General features: G+C 38.1%; 1 protein-coding gene across 1 annotated transcript in view; it reads right to left on the bottom strand.

The window, feature by feature from the left end:
• Positions 1-14,363, bottom strand: part of Chn1 (chimerin 1) — a 176,183-nt gene extending 161,820 nt beyond the window's left edge. The window contains exons 1-2 of the mRNA XM_046447530.2: positions 14,223-14,363; positions 13,910-14,090 (exon numbers count right to left, since the gene is read on the bottom strand). Of these exons, the coding sequence (XP_046303486.1) occupies positions 13,910-13,928 (19 nt within the window). The 5' untranslated portion in view covers positions 13,929-14,090; positions 14,223-14,363. The remainder of the gene's footprint in view (positions 1-13,909; positions 14,091-14,222) is intronic.
• Positions 14,364-17,382: the final 3,019 nt, after the last annotated feature.

Consider the following 17,382-nt stretch of genomic DNA (forward strand, 5'->3'; position numbering starts at 1 on the left):
TTGTAATTAAGAAAACATTCCAGGCTATCAAAAATTAGAGACATAGATTTGAAATGCAGAATGAGAGGGTTTAAAATAGATATCATTCATTTCAGTTTACATTGTTATTTCTAAGTCTGCCTTAAAATCCTAAGTTTGAAAAATACTCCTTAATAGTAATTATTAAAAAACTGCTGTAATTTTTCAATAACAGTAGATGAAATTCACCTACTATAAAGTCTTGTTCCCTCAATCTAGGAATTATTTGTTAAATACAATTTAATAACACTGAAAGCCTAAATTTTAAAAGATGTCAATTTGGAGGACGGGGTTGGAATACTGGGGATTGAATGTGGGGCACTTTATCAGTAAGTTACATCACCAGCCCTCTTTATTTTTTATTTTGAGACAAGGTCTTGCTGAATTTCCAAGACTGGCCTCAAACTTGCAATCCTCCTGCCTCAGAAAGATGAATGCCAATTTTTAAAACTTGTACCTTGCCACCTAATTATGGCAACTGGCACAGCTGCTATACATAGCAAACAGCCTAATAAAATTTCACATTTATTTCAAATGTATCCTTACTTATGAGAAAACTACCTTGGGACAGATCTTTTAAAAATTATCTAATATTAATAAACTTAACATACATCAATTTTCCTTCTTCCCCTGATAATGGAAAACAGCTCATTACAAGATCAGAAAATGTTGGACATTTTCTTTTGAGATCCTTATCAACTTTTAATTAGTTAAAATTATTTTTTTAAATAGTTGTAAATTTTTCAAATGCTTCTGTTCTCCCTAAGGTCAATTATTATACTTAAAGAAAAATAGATAAAAGGAGAAAAGACTTGATTAAAAGAGAGAAGTCAAAAGGCATCTGAGCTGAATGAGGTCTCACCAGACAGGAATAAGTCCTGGGAAATCAACACACAATCAGTGCTCCCTCCCGCCACCTGACTGAAGCTGGAACACTTGGCCCGCACACGGGGGCTGGAGGGGGTGTCTTCTGTCTGACGGAGAGGGTGAGGGGGAGTTAAAGAGATTGGTTGAGAAAAACTATAAAAAAGAGAGCAAGAGCTCCTCTGTCTGGACAGACCCAAGAACAGCAGATGGGGAGGGGGTGGCAAAATAAAGTCTTGTGGCTCACCAGGGAATTCTTCCACCTGTCTAGAAAATTCAAGATGACAGGCCCCAAAGTGCTCTGCCAATCTTCCTACTGTACAGCAATGTCTGTTTCCTCCTTTTCTGATTTCTTAATTGCTATACAATTAATCTATCTTGTTCCCTTTTGTTGTCCTTTTGAAATAATTTATCCTTTTAACCTCAACTAAAAGAATGAACTAACAAGTTCAGATCATTTCTCATTCAAGAAATATAACTTTTAAGTTATATAAACATTATGATTAAGAAAAAAATCACATGAGTTATATTTTAATGGCTCTCATGTTTAACTACATATTCTGTACACATATATAATGAACATCTTTATAACACCCTAAACTGAGAAAACTAAAAAATGCCATCCTAAGATTAAAAAAGGCAATTATCACCAAAAACAACTTATAGAAGTAGCAAAGTGAATTCATCAAAATTTTTTCACAATTCAATGAAATATTATAAGAAATATGTGAAATGTCCTATAAACCATTGAGTTTACATTCTTCAGAGGTCATAATTTAACATATTCCAGCACATCCTGGAAAAAAAAAAAAGTCAATGTGAGCTCTTTGGTCCCTTGCTTAGTAACTTTTATTCAGCAAAATTAAGAACACTTTTTAAAAATCAACTCAAAATGGATCAAAAACCTAGGAATTAGACCAGAAACTATGCAACTCCTAGAAGAAAACATAGTATCAACTACTGGCATATAGGCACAGGCAATGACTTTCTCAAATAGGACCCCTAAATCTTAGGAAATAATGCCCAGAGTTAATAAATGAGATTACATCAAGTTAAAAAGCTTCTGCACAGCAAAGGAAACAATTAAGAATGTGAATAGAGAACCTACAGAATGGGAGAAAATCTTTGCTAGCTGCTCTCCTGACAGAGAATATCTAGAATATATAAAGAACTCAATATACTCAACACCAAAAATAAAATTAAAAAAAACCAGATTAACAAATGGGCAGATGAATTAAACAGATACTTCTCACGGGTACAGGGGCACACAACTGTAATCCCAGATTTATGCCCCAGTATTACAAAAAAAATGAACAAACAAAAACACAGGGTAGACTTGAACAGAAAGTGTTTCCCTTCACCATCTTCCTGTTAATGACCTAAAAATTCTAAAAGAACAGAGAACAGTTATCAAACCAGAAGCTTTCATCATTTTTACCTTCAGCAAGGTCTCTCCAGAAGGAGGTTTATAGCCAGTTGAATACCAGACACTTAGCAACATTAAAGGAACAAGCCCATCGACCTGGATTAACAAACCCTGTGTATACAGATACTGTTCATTGTCCCTTCTCTGCTTTGAAAATCTAAAGAGGTTTTTTGTAAGACATAAAACAGTATAAAGCTACCATAATTTCACCACAAACTTTTGGGGGAAAAATTATGCTGACAAGAGCAACAAAGCCCACAGTAATAGAATATATGTACTTCTCTTAAGGACTGAAAATAAGATAACTGGGCAACAAAAACAATATCTGAGACATTTTAAGATATGAACTATTGCTAACTCAGTTAAAGCATTACAAAGGAATAATAATAAAAAAATCTAAAGAATGGTTAACATTTTTACTCTGGATACAAACTACAGAAGTATCATACTTTAAGAGCTATTTTATTCACTTAACAAATATTTTTTGAGCATTACTGTATGTGAATCACTGTGCCAAGTTCAAGCATTAAATGGGCTACAGAAATGTGAAAGACATAGACCTTACCTTAGAGAAGCCATCAGCCCAGAAAAGATATGACAAGATATAACTACTATGAATAGAATGCATTACAAATAAAATGCATTACAGATATAAATGATAACTCAGAAGATGAAGGGATTCTTTCTGATAAGTGGCAGGGAGTGGAGAAAGGCATGAGGATACAGAAAGGAAGGGCAGAGCCATAAAGTTGAAAATAGAGAAAGAAATAGGTGTGAAAGTCTTGCAAAGTCCTCCAAGAGTTAGCAGCTGATCAGTTATCAGAGGCAAGCAAAAGACAGAAGAATGAACAGTAAGGCTTTAGTGCTAAAGTGTCCATATGCAATCCAGATACAGACTTGGAGCCTATGAAGAAGGGCTGGAGATGGAGGTGGGAGTCATTCACACTGTGCTCACTGTTGAAGCTTATGTACTTGCAAGAGAAAAGCCATTCAGGGCAACAAACAGAGGAAACTAAGAAATGATGAAAGGGAAGAAAAGGGGTGGCAGCAGAACACAACAACTTGAAAAAAGAGGAAAACAAAAAAATTTCAAGATGAAAAGAGACTATCAAAAATAACAAAGAGTGCAGAAAGATTAAATATGAGAACTAAGAAAGCACCACTGGATGTTGGCTATTAATTGACAAAGCACTTCCAGTTGAACAGAAGCAAAATATAAGGTGACAGTTATGACAAGATACTCTTCTGACCAAACTTTAGTTAGATTCCTCTGGGTCCTCTTCCCAAACAGGCCTCAACCTTGACCCTGGTCCTTGCCAGGCCTGCATAGCCTAGTTTTTACAAGAAGCTGCTACACACCTACTAAATCCCCCCATCTCTGATAGCTGATCACTCTTGATGTCTAATCTTCCTCCCTCTACGCTCCTGCAGCAATTCTGGGATGGAACCCAGAATGCTCTAACACTCAGTGACACCCTGCCCTTTTTATTTTCTACTTTGAGACAGGGTCTCACTAAGTTGCTTAGGCTAGCCTCCAGCCTCAGTTTCTTGAGTAGCTGGGATTACAGGTGTGAATTGCTGTGCCGGGCTTGATATCTAATGTAATTCCTCCTACCCCACCACTGATATTTGATCACCCTGGCCTGCCCTTAACAAGAATACTGTTAGGTGAGGTTAGCAAGAATTCTCCGAGCCTTTGATGTCTCCTCTTAATTCCATCTACTACCCCCTCAAATTGCTTTGTTACTGTATGTTGTAGTCAATCTCAATCTCTCTCTCTCTCCCCCCTCTTTTTACAACAGCATTAACACTTATCATGATCATCTTCAATAAAATATTCCTTGCTATTTTAACAAATAACAAGATTTTCTCTTTAACAGTTGTCAACTTGTCACTAGGGATGAATGACATTCACAAAACACCCATAAGTAATTATGATAAAACAATTTTATGTGTCTGTGGCACTGTGGTTGGAAAGAGACAGAAGACAAGGGTTAAAGAATAAACAAACTTGTAGAAAATGGTGGTGGGACATACAGACTGGTCTTTCAATAAACCTTGGCAATGGGAAAGACATGAATAATTCCAGATGGTGTTTATGGTGATACCAAAAAGTTGAGGAAAGGGTTTATCACATGGAATAGCAAGGCATAGTTGTAATTAGAGATAAATGATCCAGGGGAGAAGACAAAACTATCAAGACCGAGAAAAACAAATTCTCACATTAATTATTTTCCATCTTTTTACACTGTATCCTACAAGAATAACAAGAGGCATAACTCTTCTTGAACCCACTTATAAATATCAATGTTTAAACAGTTGTTTATATATGTTCTTCTGGCAAACAAAATGAAAACTAGTGGGAATGTCCATGTAGCACACAAATTTATTATCATTAAAGATTATCCTGTTTTTAATTTTCAGACCTCTAAAAGGTTAAGTTAGTCATTTTCATACCAAATTCCTACTCAATCTGATTATGTTCCCTAATGTGAGGGTAAAACATGAACCAACCAACCTAATTTATGTGTAATTTCTTTACTAAAATGAAAATGAACAATAGTTTAATGAAGTGAAATTTGTTATATAATTATGATAAATAATTTAGAAACATCTGCAGGTTGTTAGGAATACTATATTTAGACCTCAAAGAATATGATCCCAGAGAGATTTCTATTCTATTCAAGGCATTGAACTTGCAGTTGAGGAATACACAGTGGAGTATGGAACCACAGGATGACAGAATGGCATATTATTGAATCAAATAACAAAATGAAAAAAAAAATATGAAAAGAAAATATAGGGTGTATATCATAGGATTTGGGCCTGATAATTAACTCCCAAATATAAGAGCTACAGTAGACTACATAATTTTCATCATTCACTCAAATATTTATTGAGTAACTGGTATCATCAGACATTGGTGGTAAGGATAAAGAAGAAATGCATAGTTTCTCACAAGAAAACTTCACCTAATTCAGGAAACAGAAAATTTTAAACTATCCATTATGTCTCCACTTGACAGAAGCTAGGGCAGAGATGTATACAGGACACTATGGACGGAGAAAAGGGTTCACAAAGGAAGGCTACTCGGAAAAGATGATTATCCATGCCTAGTGTTGGAAGATGTGTAGAAACAAGGGAGGGCAAAGAAGAGCTAGGGAAATGATGCTACCCAAGGCACACTGAGCAAACTGTTTCTGGAAACTTCAAGTAATTCAGTATGGCTAATAAACAGCCTTCAAGGAGGAAATGGTGAGAGTTAAAGCCAGACAGGTGGGTAAGAAGGGATCATATCTTGACAACTTACAGGCAAACTAGGGAATATGGACTTAAAGGAATGGAATGGGACCACTAGTGGATTTTAAGTAGGGAAGTTAATTGTTAAATTAACCATTTCTAAGAGTTAGGTTTGTTTGTTTGTTTGTGGGTTTTTTTGTTTTTTGTTTTTTTTTTGGTACTGGGGATTGAATGCAGGGGGTGCCCTTTTTTCTTTTTAGAGACAGGTCTCACTGAGTTAGTTACTTAGGGCCTCACTAAATTGCTGAGGCTGGCTTTGAACTTATGATCCTTCTGCCTCAACTTCTCAACCACTGGGATTACAGGTGTGCACCACGACACCTGGCAAGAGGTAGGTTTAAGTGCCTATTTTAGTCAGTTTTTTTGCTGCCATGACCACAAGAGCTGACAAGAACAATTTTAGAGAAGGAAAAGTTTATTTGGCACACACAGTTTCAGAGGTCTCAGTCCACAGACAGCCAGCTCCATTGCTCTGGGCACAAGGTGGTATAAAACACCATGGCATAGGGGCGTGGCAGAGGAGAGCAGCTCAGGACTTGAGAATCCGGAAGCAGAGAGAGCTCCACAACACAAGGACAAAATATAAGCCCCAAAGGCACACCCCCAGTGACCCACCTCCTCAGTCACACCCCACCTGCCTACAGTTACCATCCAGTTAATCCATTCAAGTGGAGTAATTCACTAATTAGGTTAAGGCTGTAACCCAATCATTTCATCTCTGAATGCTCTTATATTCTCACACAGAAGCTTTTGTGGGGGCACCTCATACCTAAACCACAATAGGGTTCAACTGAGGACTCTAATCAAGAAAAACATAAAATAATAAAGAATAAGGAAAATAAAGGAATAAAGGAAAAAAAATAAGTGAAAGCAAATATTTTAATTTATTCAAGGTCGTTCACAGATTATAAGTACAGAATGATACACCACTGTTATGTCTTTATTCTTTGTTCATCCATTTATTCACTCAATAAACACCTATTATGTGTCAGATATTGAGCTTAAGTTATTTGTATATTTAAGTGCCAAGAAGGAAAATCATGCATCTGGTCTGGATTACCTCCCAAAGAAGATGTAAGCATTGCCTGCTGGTTGGTTTTTTGTTTTTTTTTTTACATTTTTAGGGGACAACAAAAGCATCAGAGTGGCTAGCCACTATCATGGAAGTCTGATTTTTGCTGTGAGCAGCCTGAACCTTGTCTCCACCAGAGCATTCTCAGAAAATATTGCAATAACACATGGCAGATCTTTAGTCGCGCACCTACTCAGAAATATTGCAGAACCACTTTTTCAAGATGATCAACAGACTTATTAAAAACAAATGGAGCGGGACTGGGAATGTGGCTCAGTAGTAGAGCCTTGCCCAGCATGCTCAGGGCCCAAGGTTCCATCCCCAGCACTGCAAAAAGCAACAAACAACAAATGAAGTATCTTGGAGCTTCGTTTATATTTATAGTAACAATAATATTGGAGACAAAATTAACTATGTGTTTTCAACCACTGTGCTAAGAACCTTAAATACACAATCTCATTTACTTCTACACAAGCAGAAGGAAATTAATAGCCCTGTTTACCCATGAGAACATATATATAGTTGACACTCAGCAGAGAAAGGATTAAGTGTAGCTTACTCCAAAATCCAAGCTCTTTCCACTATATTGTCATCTATAGAAGGATCATCCTGCATAAGTTTCCCACCTTAGAGCAAAATCTAAAGAACTTAACCATGATTCATAGAGTCCTAGAGAACCTCTGAGGTTCTCCCCCATTTGCCTCTCTGTCCTCATCTGTTGCTTCTCCCTTCTCTGACCACTATGAGACACAGAAACCCCATAACTCTCACTCTGCTTTATTTTTCTTTACAGCACTTGCTACCTGTCACATTATATGAATTTTTAAATCTCTATCTCCCCTCTACTGGAAATATAACTCCCTTGAAGGCAGGAACTAATACATACATGGCACATATTAGGCACTTAATAAATATCCATCAAATGGATGAGTGAATAAATCACAAAACAGGAAAGCACATCCCATGCTTCAGAGCTACTCCTTAGCAAAAATATTAAACAGCACTACACATGGGTCCCTTTCTGTCACTTACTAGTATCGTCCATTTCCTCCCCAACCCAGAATGTCCTGTGCTTTTTCATATTGTTTTGCTTTTTATACCACCTCCTATAAGCCCTTCTTAGTAATGCCCCACCTCTAAACAAAAATTCGACTTTCTTTTTGTTTACAGCATAACTCCCTCAATCAAAATGCTCGTCCTATGTCTTACCTCTTTCAGATCTTCAGTAGAGAAATTGTTTCATGTTGTATGAAGATTTCTATCTATATTTAGCATGGTATTCCTCATGGGTACATGCCAAAAATCAGGCTTTAACTTTAATGTTGTAAGACTCATTAACCATGGAAGTTTTGCAGGGGAAACTATTTCAGTCAAGCATTCCTCAAATGGACATTTACAGCACTCATCTGTCTGTCTGTCCTGTCTAGCAAAAGCTACTCAAATCTTAAAGTTATCTCTACCAAAGTAATTTCCCAGCCATTAAGGAGCTAGGAAACAGTGACAAAGTTCTACATTAAAAAAAAAAAAAAAAAAAAAAAAAAAGAACATACAGTATGAACTGAAGATATATGCTAATGGAGGACATGAGAAAATTAGGAAGGATTAGCCATTTAAAGAGCCTAGAAGACGATGCAGCTTGATGAAATGTCAAATTTGTGGTCATGAAAGAGATGAGTAGAGATGTCAAGTAGAGATGTTTCTTGGACTGTATCCTTTTTCAGCTTGCCTTACACCATAAAATGCATGCAGCCCAGTGAAACTGAAAGGTAAAAAGTGGAAAAAGAAAGGAACAACTTTCAGTGGAGCTGAATTTAAAACAATGAGGTGGCCTAAAGCCACCGCCACTAAGCAGCTGGCAACAGGCCTGGCCTGACTCATCTTCCCTTCTCCCACAAATTACTCAATTGCCAGCATTAACTCTTCCCAAGAAGTACTTACTTTTCTCAACCGAAAACAGGTAGGAATATTTTTAACTACCGGTTTTTAATTATGTTTTTTGCTCTTTTAAAAAACTTTCTTAAAACCCAAAATGCTCTAAAAGATTCTTGGATATAAAGCTATTCTTTTAAAACTAGAATTCTTTTCTTTCTTTCTTTTTTTAATATGTTCCTTTAAACTGTTTCTTTTTTAAAGCTCAGATGAGTTTTCTACTAATTATAGCTTAATTGAGACATGATTCACATACTACAAAATTCACCCTTTTAAAGTGTAAAATGCAGTGGTTTTTAATATATTCACAAAAGCATTCACTTTTATAAAAATAAGGTTCCAAACTAGCAATATAAATTTATAACTTCGTCAGAACTGATTTTTTTATTCAACGTGACTAAATGTAAAATATGGTCACACTCTCCTGTCTTCTAAGTTTCTTCCTGTCTTGTTTTGAAGCTTATGAAAATCATATTCTATGTAAGAATGACTTATGGCTGATAGATCAATTAGGCCAGGCTTAAGGACTTGAGTTAAATTTGCACAGAATGTTCAGTGAGTTCATTCAGCTTACATATTGCAGTTTATTGAAAAAATAACTACACCTCCGTCCTCTTTACTAATGGCTGCTCTCCTGATAATAGCAAACTATTGATTCATAAGTTGAACTGATCTGATAAGAAGAAAGTATAACATTTTACTAATGTCATTCCTTTAGAACTGTTATTATGTTATATAAAGCATGACCAAACAGTAATTTTCTGCCCAATATTCTTATGGTTGTTTTAAATTAGTGTAAAACGATGGAGTCAAAAACCTGGAAGTCAAAAACCTTACTCCTTTTATGCATACAGCAGGTATACATACAGTCTATATGCAGATACACAGTATAATATCTCTGGTATTAAATTTTCATGGGGAGAACAACCCTAAAAGGCTGGGGGTAATTTTTTTTAAGAAAGACAAATAAAACTAATCTAAAAGAAAGTTTTTAAAAATATCAAATTTTTATAATTATGCATATCCCTATCTTCTCTCTTCAAATATTAGGCTACTTACACTATAGTAATCTGCAGAGACAGAAATGACTCAAAAAACTTCATCACCAATATTCCTTATCACATCACCACTCTTCCATGGTACCAGATCTCCACACATTAAAAGAAATTAAAGCTGACATATTAAGTTTTTGACTATACTGGTAAGAGAAGAAATGCAGACAAGTATTCAATTAAGGATAGTGGGTTTTTTTTGTTTTTTTTGTTTGTTTGTTTTTTTTGGTTTTGTTTTTCTTTTCTTTTGTACTGAGGACTAAACCTAGGGCTGCTTCATCACTGAGATGAATCCCCACACCTTTTGATTTTTTAATTAATCAATTTATTTATTTACTGGTACTAAAGATTGAATCCAGGGGCACTTTACCACTGAGCTACATACCCAAACCTTTTTAATTTTTTTATTTTTTTTATTTTGAGACAGGGTCTGGATAAATTGCTGAGGTTGGTCTGGATCAGCCTTCCAAGTAGCTGAGATTATAGGTGTGCACCTACAGGACGGTGATTTTGATGACAGCTGAAAAGACAGAACATTCAGAGAAAGGCAGATAGGCTCTCACCACTGGGCCACCTTCTCATATTCTTTGGACTAAAAAATAAAAATGTCAGCAGAGAGTAGTCAGAGAGTTTCCTTTAATATTACCTTTTGGTCAAATAAATCAAACTGAAAATGTTCAGCTGACTTGTCTCTTTGAAAATAAATTTTAATTTCGGTACAGTTATATGAAAAATCAGAAAATTACCTAACTCTCGCAGAAAATGTGCCACTGCCATCTAATTGCTACAAAGGATCTTTATAAAGGACATCTACAGGTAGTTGTGCCAGGGTAGTGATAAATGCTAAATAAAGATAATGAAAAGGCTTTTATGGCAGAGGGTCTGAGAAAAGATAGGAAAATATTTTTAAAAATCATAAATATTAGAATTGAACCAAAATAGTAATGATGGTGACTAAATAGTAATAAGAAGGGAAGAAGCAGGGGTAGGGTGTGCAATGCCAGAACTAACTCTACTCAGAAAGAGAAGAGTATTATTCAAGGTTCAGTTAGCCTGGAGATCTTACTCAGTTCCCAATCTCATCAGTTGGTCAGGGCTATAAACCACAGCTTCATGACAGAAATTCTCGACAAGGGATGACTGGAAAAATGCTTATTCACCCAACTCTGCCAGCTAAGGTTCTATTGGTATGGCCATTCAGGACCTCTGTCAGGTACATCAGCTAAAAAAATCTAAATTAGACAATCACAGACTTTTCTATCATCCCAGTAATTACTTGGGATCAGGTACTTCCCTGCTCCCTACTTGGGAAGTTTCAACAAAGCCCACATGGAGTTAGGGAGTTAGCACCACCAACTGTATGGAATCAGGTACTGAATTAGGTGCATCTGCTATAGTTCTGGGGAAAACTATGGAGTACCATCACTATTTAGCATTAGACAAGGAACATGTCTCCTGGAAATAGAAGTTTGTTGATAAGAAAAGCAAAATGAGTAAGTGAAGTCTGAAATACATTTGGAAATGTTTTGAAATACAGTGATTTAAAAATTATATCAAAAATGATACTCAGAGATAAAGTTCATTTGAAAGGTGAACAAAAATGGTTTCAAATCTTTGAACTTTCAAAGATGCACATTTTCAATACCCAAATAAGACTATAAAATCATGAAAGACTCAAGACTGGTTCTCCCATTAAAGAATAAAACATAATTTGCACTAAAAAATATTATGTTGGGCTAGGGCTGTGCCTCAGTGGTAGCACACTTGCCTAGCATGTGAGAGGCACTGGGTTCAATTCTCAGCACCACATACAAATAAGTAAAATAAAGATCCATTTACAACCAAAAAAAAAAAAAAAAATGTTTAAGTAGTGTGTTAAACAATAAAGATAATTAATAGTGAGGCTGACAAATGGTCTAAACTCTTCAACTTAACAAATCTTTGAGGTTTTGTACTTATCAAGTAAAAACAATTGAATGTATATGAATTAGGAAATTTTAGAGGCTCTCACTTTTTAAAACAAAGTTAACTTTCACTAACTTCCTACAAAAGACCATTCCTTACACTGATAAAAAGGCTAAATGGAAATGTCAAACACAAAGCAGGGAACTAGACTATAGTCTATTGTTGCCCTGTGCTACTTAATAGAACCAAGATATGCAAGATAACCTGGCAGGGAGCCATAGGTGGAAACTGTTGAGCTGTGACTTCATGGCTGACAGATCACATCCATCCAGCTTCTTGTCACCATCTCACAGAACTTTTATCATCTCATTGCTCCTCTACACTGGTGATTAAAAGTAAATATAAAGGTCCAGTGCCCCTCCCCCCCAATACAAAATAATTATAAAGGAATATGAAGTGCTTCTGACTTAAGACCAACTGGTTAAAAGGTAGTAAAACCTAAAATCAAATCCATTTCTTCTCACCCTTGTGTATTTCTCTTCACATACACACAAAAACCCCCAAAATAACAACATTGAGTTGGGCAAGTTAAATCAAATCCTCTAATATTTGTCTTTAATTCAATGATTCTCAAATGTGAGGATACATAAGAGAAACAAAATGCCCTTCCTTGGGTCTTTGGGCAAAGGAATTTAAGCTTTTAATAACAGACATCCAGATGAATGATGAGTGATCTACAGCTGCACTTAAAAACAGCTGTGGCTCTAACAGCTTCTGTTCACAAGTGTACTGTGCTTCATAACAGACATGTTCTCATTGTAACCAAGTAAATTTTGTAAATGAAATTCTATTTTCCATAAGTGGACGTTATTTTAAGATGGTTTATTCATTTAGAAGGGTGGGAGCAGGTTCTTATACTTTCTTCAAGAGGTCAAATTCCATGTGCTTTCTTTCCTCATCTCCACCTGGGCAAAAGCTTGAAATTTTCTTTTAAAAGAGCATTATCTTCCCCAATTTATCTGTTTCATTCATCAGGGATGTCAGCATTCTAAATGTGCTTGACTTGTAAACCTTACTTTTGAAAACAAAGCTTGACAATACAGAATCTCTCTTCAGGAAGAAAAATGAATTAGAAATAGTTTCAAAGAGAAATTCACTGGAAATCTTACTCTACAACAGTTGTTAGCTACAACAGCTCCTCATAAATAAAATATCAACTATGAATAAAGCCATCATTTTAACTTTTGTACACAAAAGCCCACAATTAAGGAAATCACTTCTACTAAATAGTACAGATTAGATACAAGGTATCAGATAACAACAGTAAGATTTTATTTTTCGGAAGAGAAAATAAAAGTAACTGATACAAGCAGCTCAATTCACTTTGAAGTATTTACATCAAAAAGCATTTAAGGTATGTGACACCTCTAATCTGCCTGGTCAAATGACATAATCAAAACCTAACTAGAAACTTGATACTGTGAATAACTGTGTCCTTGTAGCTACAACTGCATTTCATTAAGCTTTCCAAAGAAGCAAGATTTAATACTTTGTCTATAAATTTCCACATACTGTTTTCTTGAAGTAAGGTAATGCAGTCTGTTTTTATAAAGGAAACAATGTATCTTCTTAGTTCTTCCCAACCTATTGTCACTGCAAATTATGAGGGAAAAAACACCTTGAAGTCTTAGCCACTGAAACAATAGTGTTGCAGTAATTACATCACAAGAATAACATTTCTTTCCTAATGAATACTCAAAAATATTCTCTTGACTACAGTTTATCTACCAGCAACCAACTTTCTTCTGTCTGATCTCATTCGTTAGAGCAACCATCTCCCATTTTAACCAATAATAAATTCACAAATCATTGTTTTCCAATGTAATATACCAAATCCAAAAAAAAAATCTCCCAACAATCCAACAGGAAGCAACACATGCATTGGGTAATTCTAGGGAGGTTGGGGATGCTCAGACATCTTGATCATAATAAATAAACTTTCCAGGATCTTTATTTACCGACTTGGGACAGGTAGGTCTGGAAACAACTAGACAACTTCGCTCCCAAGTTGGCATCTTAGTACGGTGCGTTTACAAAATACCCAGGACCTCAGAGCCTCCCAGACCAGAATTGGCCAGGGGAGCACACGCCCATCGGCCCTGCCTGGAGAGGAAACAATGGGAGAGGCGCGAGGGAGCCAGCCCCGCGCTCCGGGAGCCGCAACTCCGCTGCCCCGGCCGGCGCCCGACACTGCGCGCCGCGCCCCTCTCCGGGCGCGGGGGCCCCCAGCTGTGGGGCGCGGCCCACCTGCGGCGGCACGGGAAGGTAGAAGACCGCACTTACCAAACAGGGTCAGGGCCATTGTAAGGGCGCTCGCCGCCAGCTCGCCTCAGCCCTCTAGTCCACGCGCTCCTCCCAGGCGGGCCAGAGATCACCGCATCGGCCTGACGCGCTCACACCTCGGAGGGAGCGGGTGGCTGAGGGGCGTGGTAGGAAAATCTGCAGGCCCGGACGCTGGGGGCCGCTGCAAGAAAAAGTTATGCACGCGTTATTGTTGGGCGCACCCGGACGAAAGGAGCCCCGCTAGCCCCTGACGAGCCGGCACTTGTCGCTGCCATCTGACTACTACGCGGGGCGAGCGCGCTGGCGGCGATACCTGCAAGGCGGAGAGGCTGGGCCACGGCGCAGTAGCAGGCAAAGAGGCGGCGACGCAGTGGCGGCGGCGGGGAGCGGAGCAGCCTCGCAGAGCCTCCGGCGGGGCGCGCTCACTCCGCATCCCGCGGCCTCGAAGACGCCATCTTGCGATAGCGTCTCCCACGAGCTCGGCCGCTTCGCCTCCTCCCGCCTGCCCCTCGGGCGGCCGGGCCGAGTGCGTTCCCATGACAACGGGCGCGCGCGGGGCGCGGGGGCGCGCCCTCCTCTCCCGGGTTGGGAGGACCCGCCCGCGCCCCCCTAGAGGCGGCCGCCGGGAGCCGGGGTGGGGCGGGGCGGCGTACGTTTGAGCTGAAATCCCAGGCTTTTTCTTGAATGGGATTTGAGGGGGCGCGGAGAAGAGAAAAGATGAACTGTTACTCGAAAGCAGAAGTCACTGGAGGATGCTTCGTGAAGACCAAGCACCCAGGCAGGGTCGTCTGGGGACCGGGTTCGTTTGAGGATAAGTGTCTTCTGGCGCCCCCAGGGTTAACAGACCTCAAGCTGCAGCCCTGGAGAAGGCTGCCTGGCGCGGACCAAGGCTCTGAACGTTACTTTCCTCCACGTTAGGATTTAGGAACCGCCAGGAGTAGTTGTGATCAGATTGTCATACGTGGGGAAACAGGCGTCGCTTTTAAAGCATCTGGGATTACCTAAAATAATTTAAGAGGAGATGTTTAAAGCTAATTTTCTTCTTTCTACATTATACCTCTTTGATAATGGCTAAAGAAAAAATAGCATTCCTTAGGATTGGCACTCCTCTGCCACAAAAGATTGTTCCCCTGAGCTTTTGGTATTTATCTGATAATCACTGGCAACATCTTTTTTTTTTTCTACGATGTTTTCTCGCCTGTCTTTGCCTTAAATAACGAGGAGCCGTACAACGCCTTGAGATTATCAGCCAAAAGATGTCCCTGAAAAGCTCACTTATCATGTTTCCATTTAATGTCTTCAAAAAGTCAGTATTTACTTACTATAATTGTTCCCTATTTAAGAAATTCCTTTTTTTTTTTTTCTTGTTTCTTAGGGACCTGATACTATTTTGGTATTCAATCGTATAGATTTTCTCTTTGGTTCTTATTTCTAACTACATGCATATTCCCTCTTTCAGCTCCTCGGGTTCCCTAATGTCATTTTCCTCCTTTCTTTCAATTTCACCCAATTCTTTTAAGAATATTATATAAGTATCTTTTAGTTAATGTATCCCGAGAATCAAATCTTTATAAAAATGGTAATCACTACTTCAAATAGAGCCACAGTTAATTCATCATCATTTCACAGCAACCCCAAGCATCTAAAGAAAAAGAAAAGCGGGTTGAAAGGAGGGGCCAAATCTTTTGTTTCAAGTCAGCTAACTCAAAAAAAAAGAAAGAAAAATATTAAAATAATTCAGCATAATGGGCAAATGTTTAAGATACTATATGCTTGAAATTTTCAGATGTAAATCGACTTTGCTTTAGCCACTGATATAAAAATTAATCTTAATTCCCCAGAATTTTAAGTCTTTAAAGAAAAGGGACTGGATTTTTAAACAGCCTTTTTGCTCATGGAAAATGGCACACAGCTCATAAAGATAAATGGAAACCAAAGAAGGCTTTGTAGGATAGATTTTATAACCATGTAAAGATTGCTGCTGATCTGCTGTGCAACCAGATAAATCAGATAGCTCCATTTGCTATCTCTACTGGTGGTCTTCAACCTTTTGGGGGACCTAATTTCTCTTTGAGAAATATTATCCCTCTTCCTAGAGGCATAGGAGTTCTTGCACAATTTCAGGTGGATTATTCAGGAGTCCTAGGTTACATTCCCTAGCTATCCTTTGCAATCTCAGAAAGTTTTTGCCTTTTAAAATTTGTTTTTAAAAACTTTCACAGCCAGGAGTGATGGCGCACACCTGTAATCTCAGTAATTAGGGAAGCTGAGGCAGGAGATCACAAGTTCAAAGCCATCTTCAGCAATTTAGCAAAGCCTTCAATAAATACATAAAAGGGGCTACGGATGCACCTCAGTGGATAAGCACCCCTGAGTTCAATCCCCATTAGCAAACAAACAAAAAACTCTTTCACAATAAACCATGGGATTTTGAACAGGACAGGACCAAATTCCCTTGATTTACAGATTAAAAAAAAACAAGGGTCCAGTGGTTAAAAGATTTCCCCAAATGTGTGTACCTATTTAGTGGCAGAACTAATAAGAAAATCTTGGGCTTCTCTGCCCTCCATCCCCCAACAATTTAAAGCTTGCATGGTTTGAATTTAAAAGGAAAAATCTGTTTAGTATTAGAAGCAGAGTAGCAAGGGGAATATTTTTGTCCTCAGCCACTTTACATGTTTGGGTCTTAGAGTTTGGGAAGTTGAATCTTGTCCCAAAGAGACTGTATTTACATACTTTTCAGCTCAGAACTATATGTCCAGCCAGGTTGATAAAGGAAAAGTACTTTGTTTCTTTGTTCAGCTCTATTAGAGAGGTGCCAGAGCATCGTAGTTTTGGGTGCTAGAGCTTTTGGGGAGTTCTCTCTGTTCCTTGGGGAATTGTCCTGGGGGTGATGGGGGTAGAGGGAGATTAACCATCCTTTGCTTAGACTTACCCTCTTCAGAGTATAGCCAAGCATTGGTTCTAAATGTGGTCAAAGCTGAATCTTTTTTTTTTTAATTATTTTTTTTTGTAGTTGTAGATGGACAGAATGTCTTTATTATTTTATTTGTTTATTTTCATGTGGTGCTGAGGACCGAACCCAGTGCCTCACACATGCTAGGCAAGTGCTCTGCCACTGAGCTACAGCCCCAGTCCCCCAAAGCTGAATCTTAGGGATAGACCCAGCTTGGGCTCAAGTAGGGACCCCCACCCTTCCTCTTATCTATAGAAGTCCTTGGTACTCTCGAATACAAAACACACAACTGTTTTTAGGGTATGATCTGGAACAATATAATGTAAATGTTGCCATGTATCTATTTAGAATCTCTAGCTTTCCACAAAAGATGCCTTTTGATTGACTTCCAAATGGTTTGATGGTCTAACAAATTGTTTTCGGTCTTGATCAAAGTGGTGTCTTGAAAATAGTATTGGTTTATTATAATAGTGCACCACACAGTGAGGATCTGAAGGTGTTTCTTTATTCACTTAGC

Source organism: Marmota monax, unplaced genomic scaffold (genome assembly GCF_021218885.2).
Source record: "Marmota monax isolate L192 unplaced genomic scaffold, Marmota_monax_Labrador192_F-V1.1 WCK01_AAM20220418_F8-fsc00007, whole genome shotgun sequence".
Taxonomy (NCBI): domain Eukaryota; kingdom Metazoa; phylum Chordata; class Mammalia; order Rodentia; family Sciuridae; genus Marmota; species Marmota monax.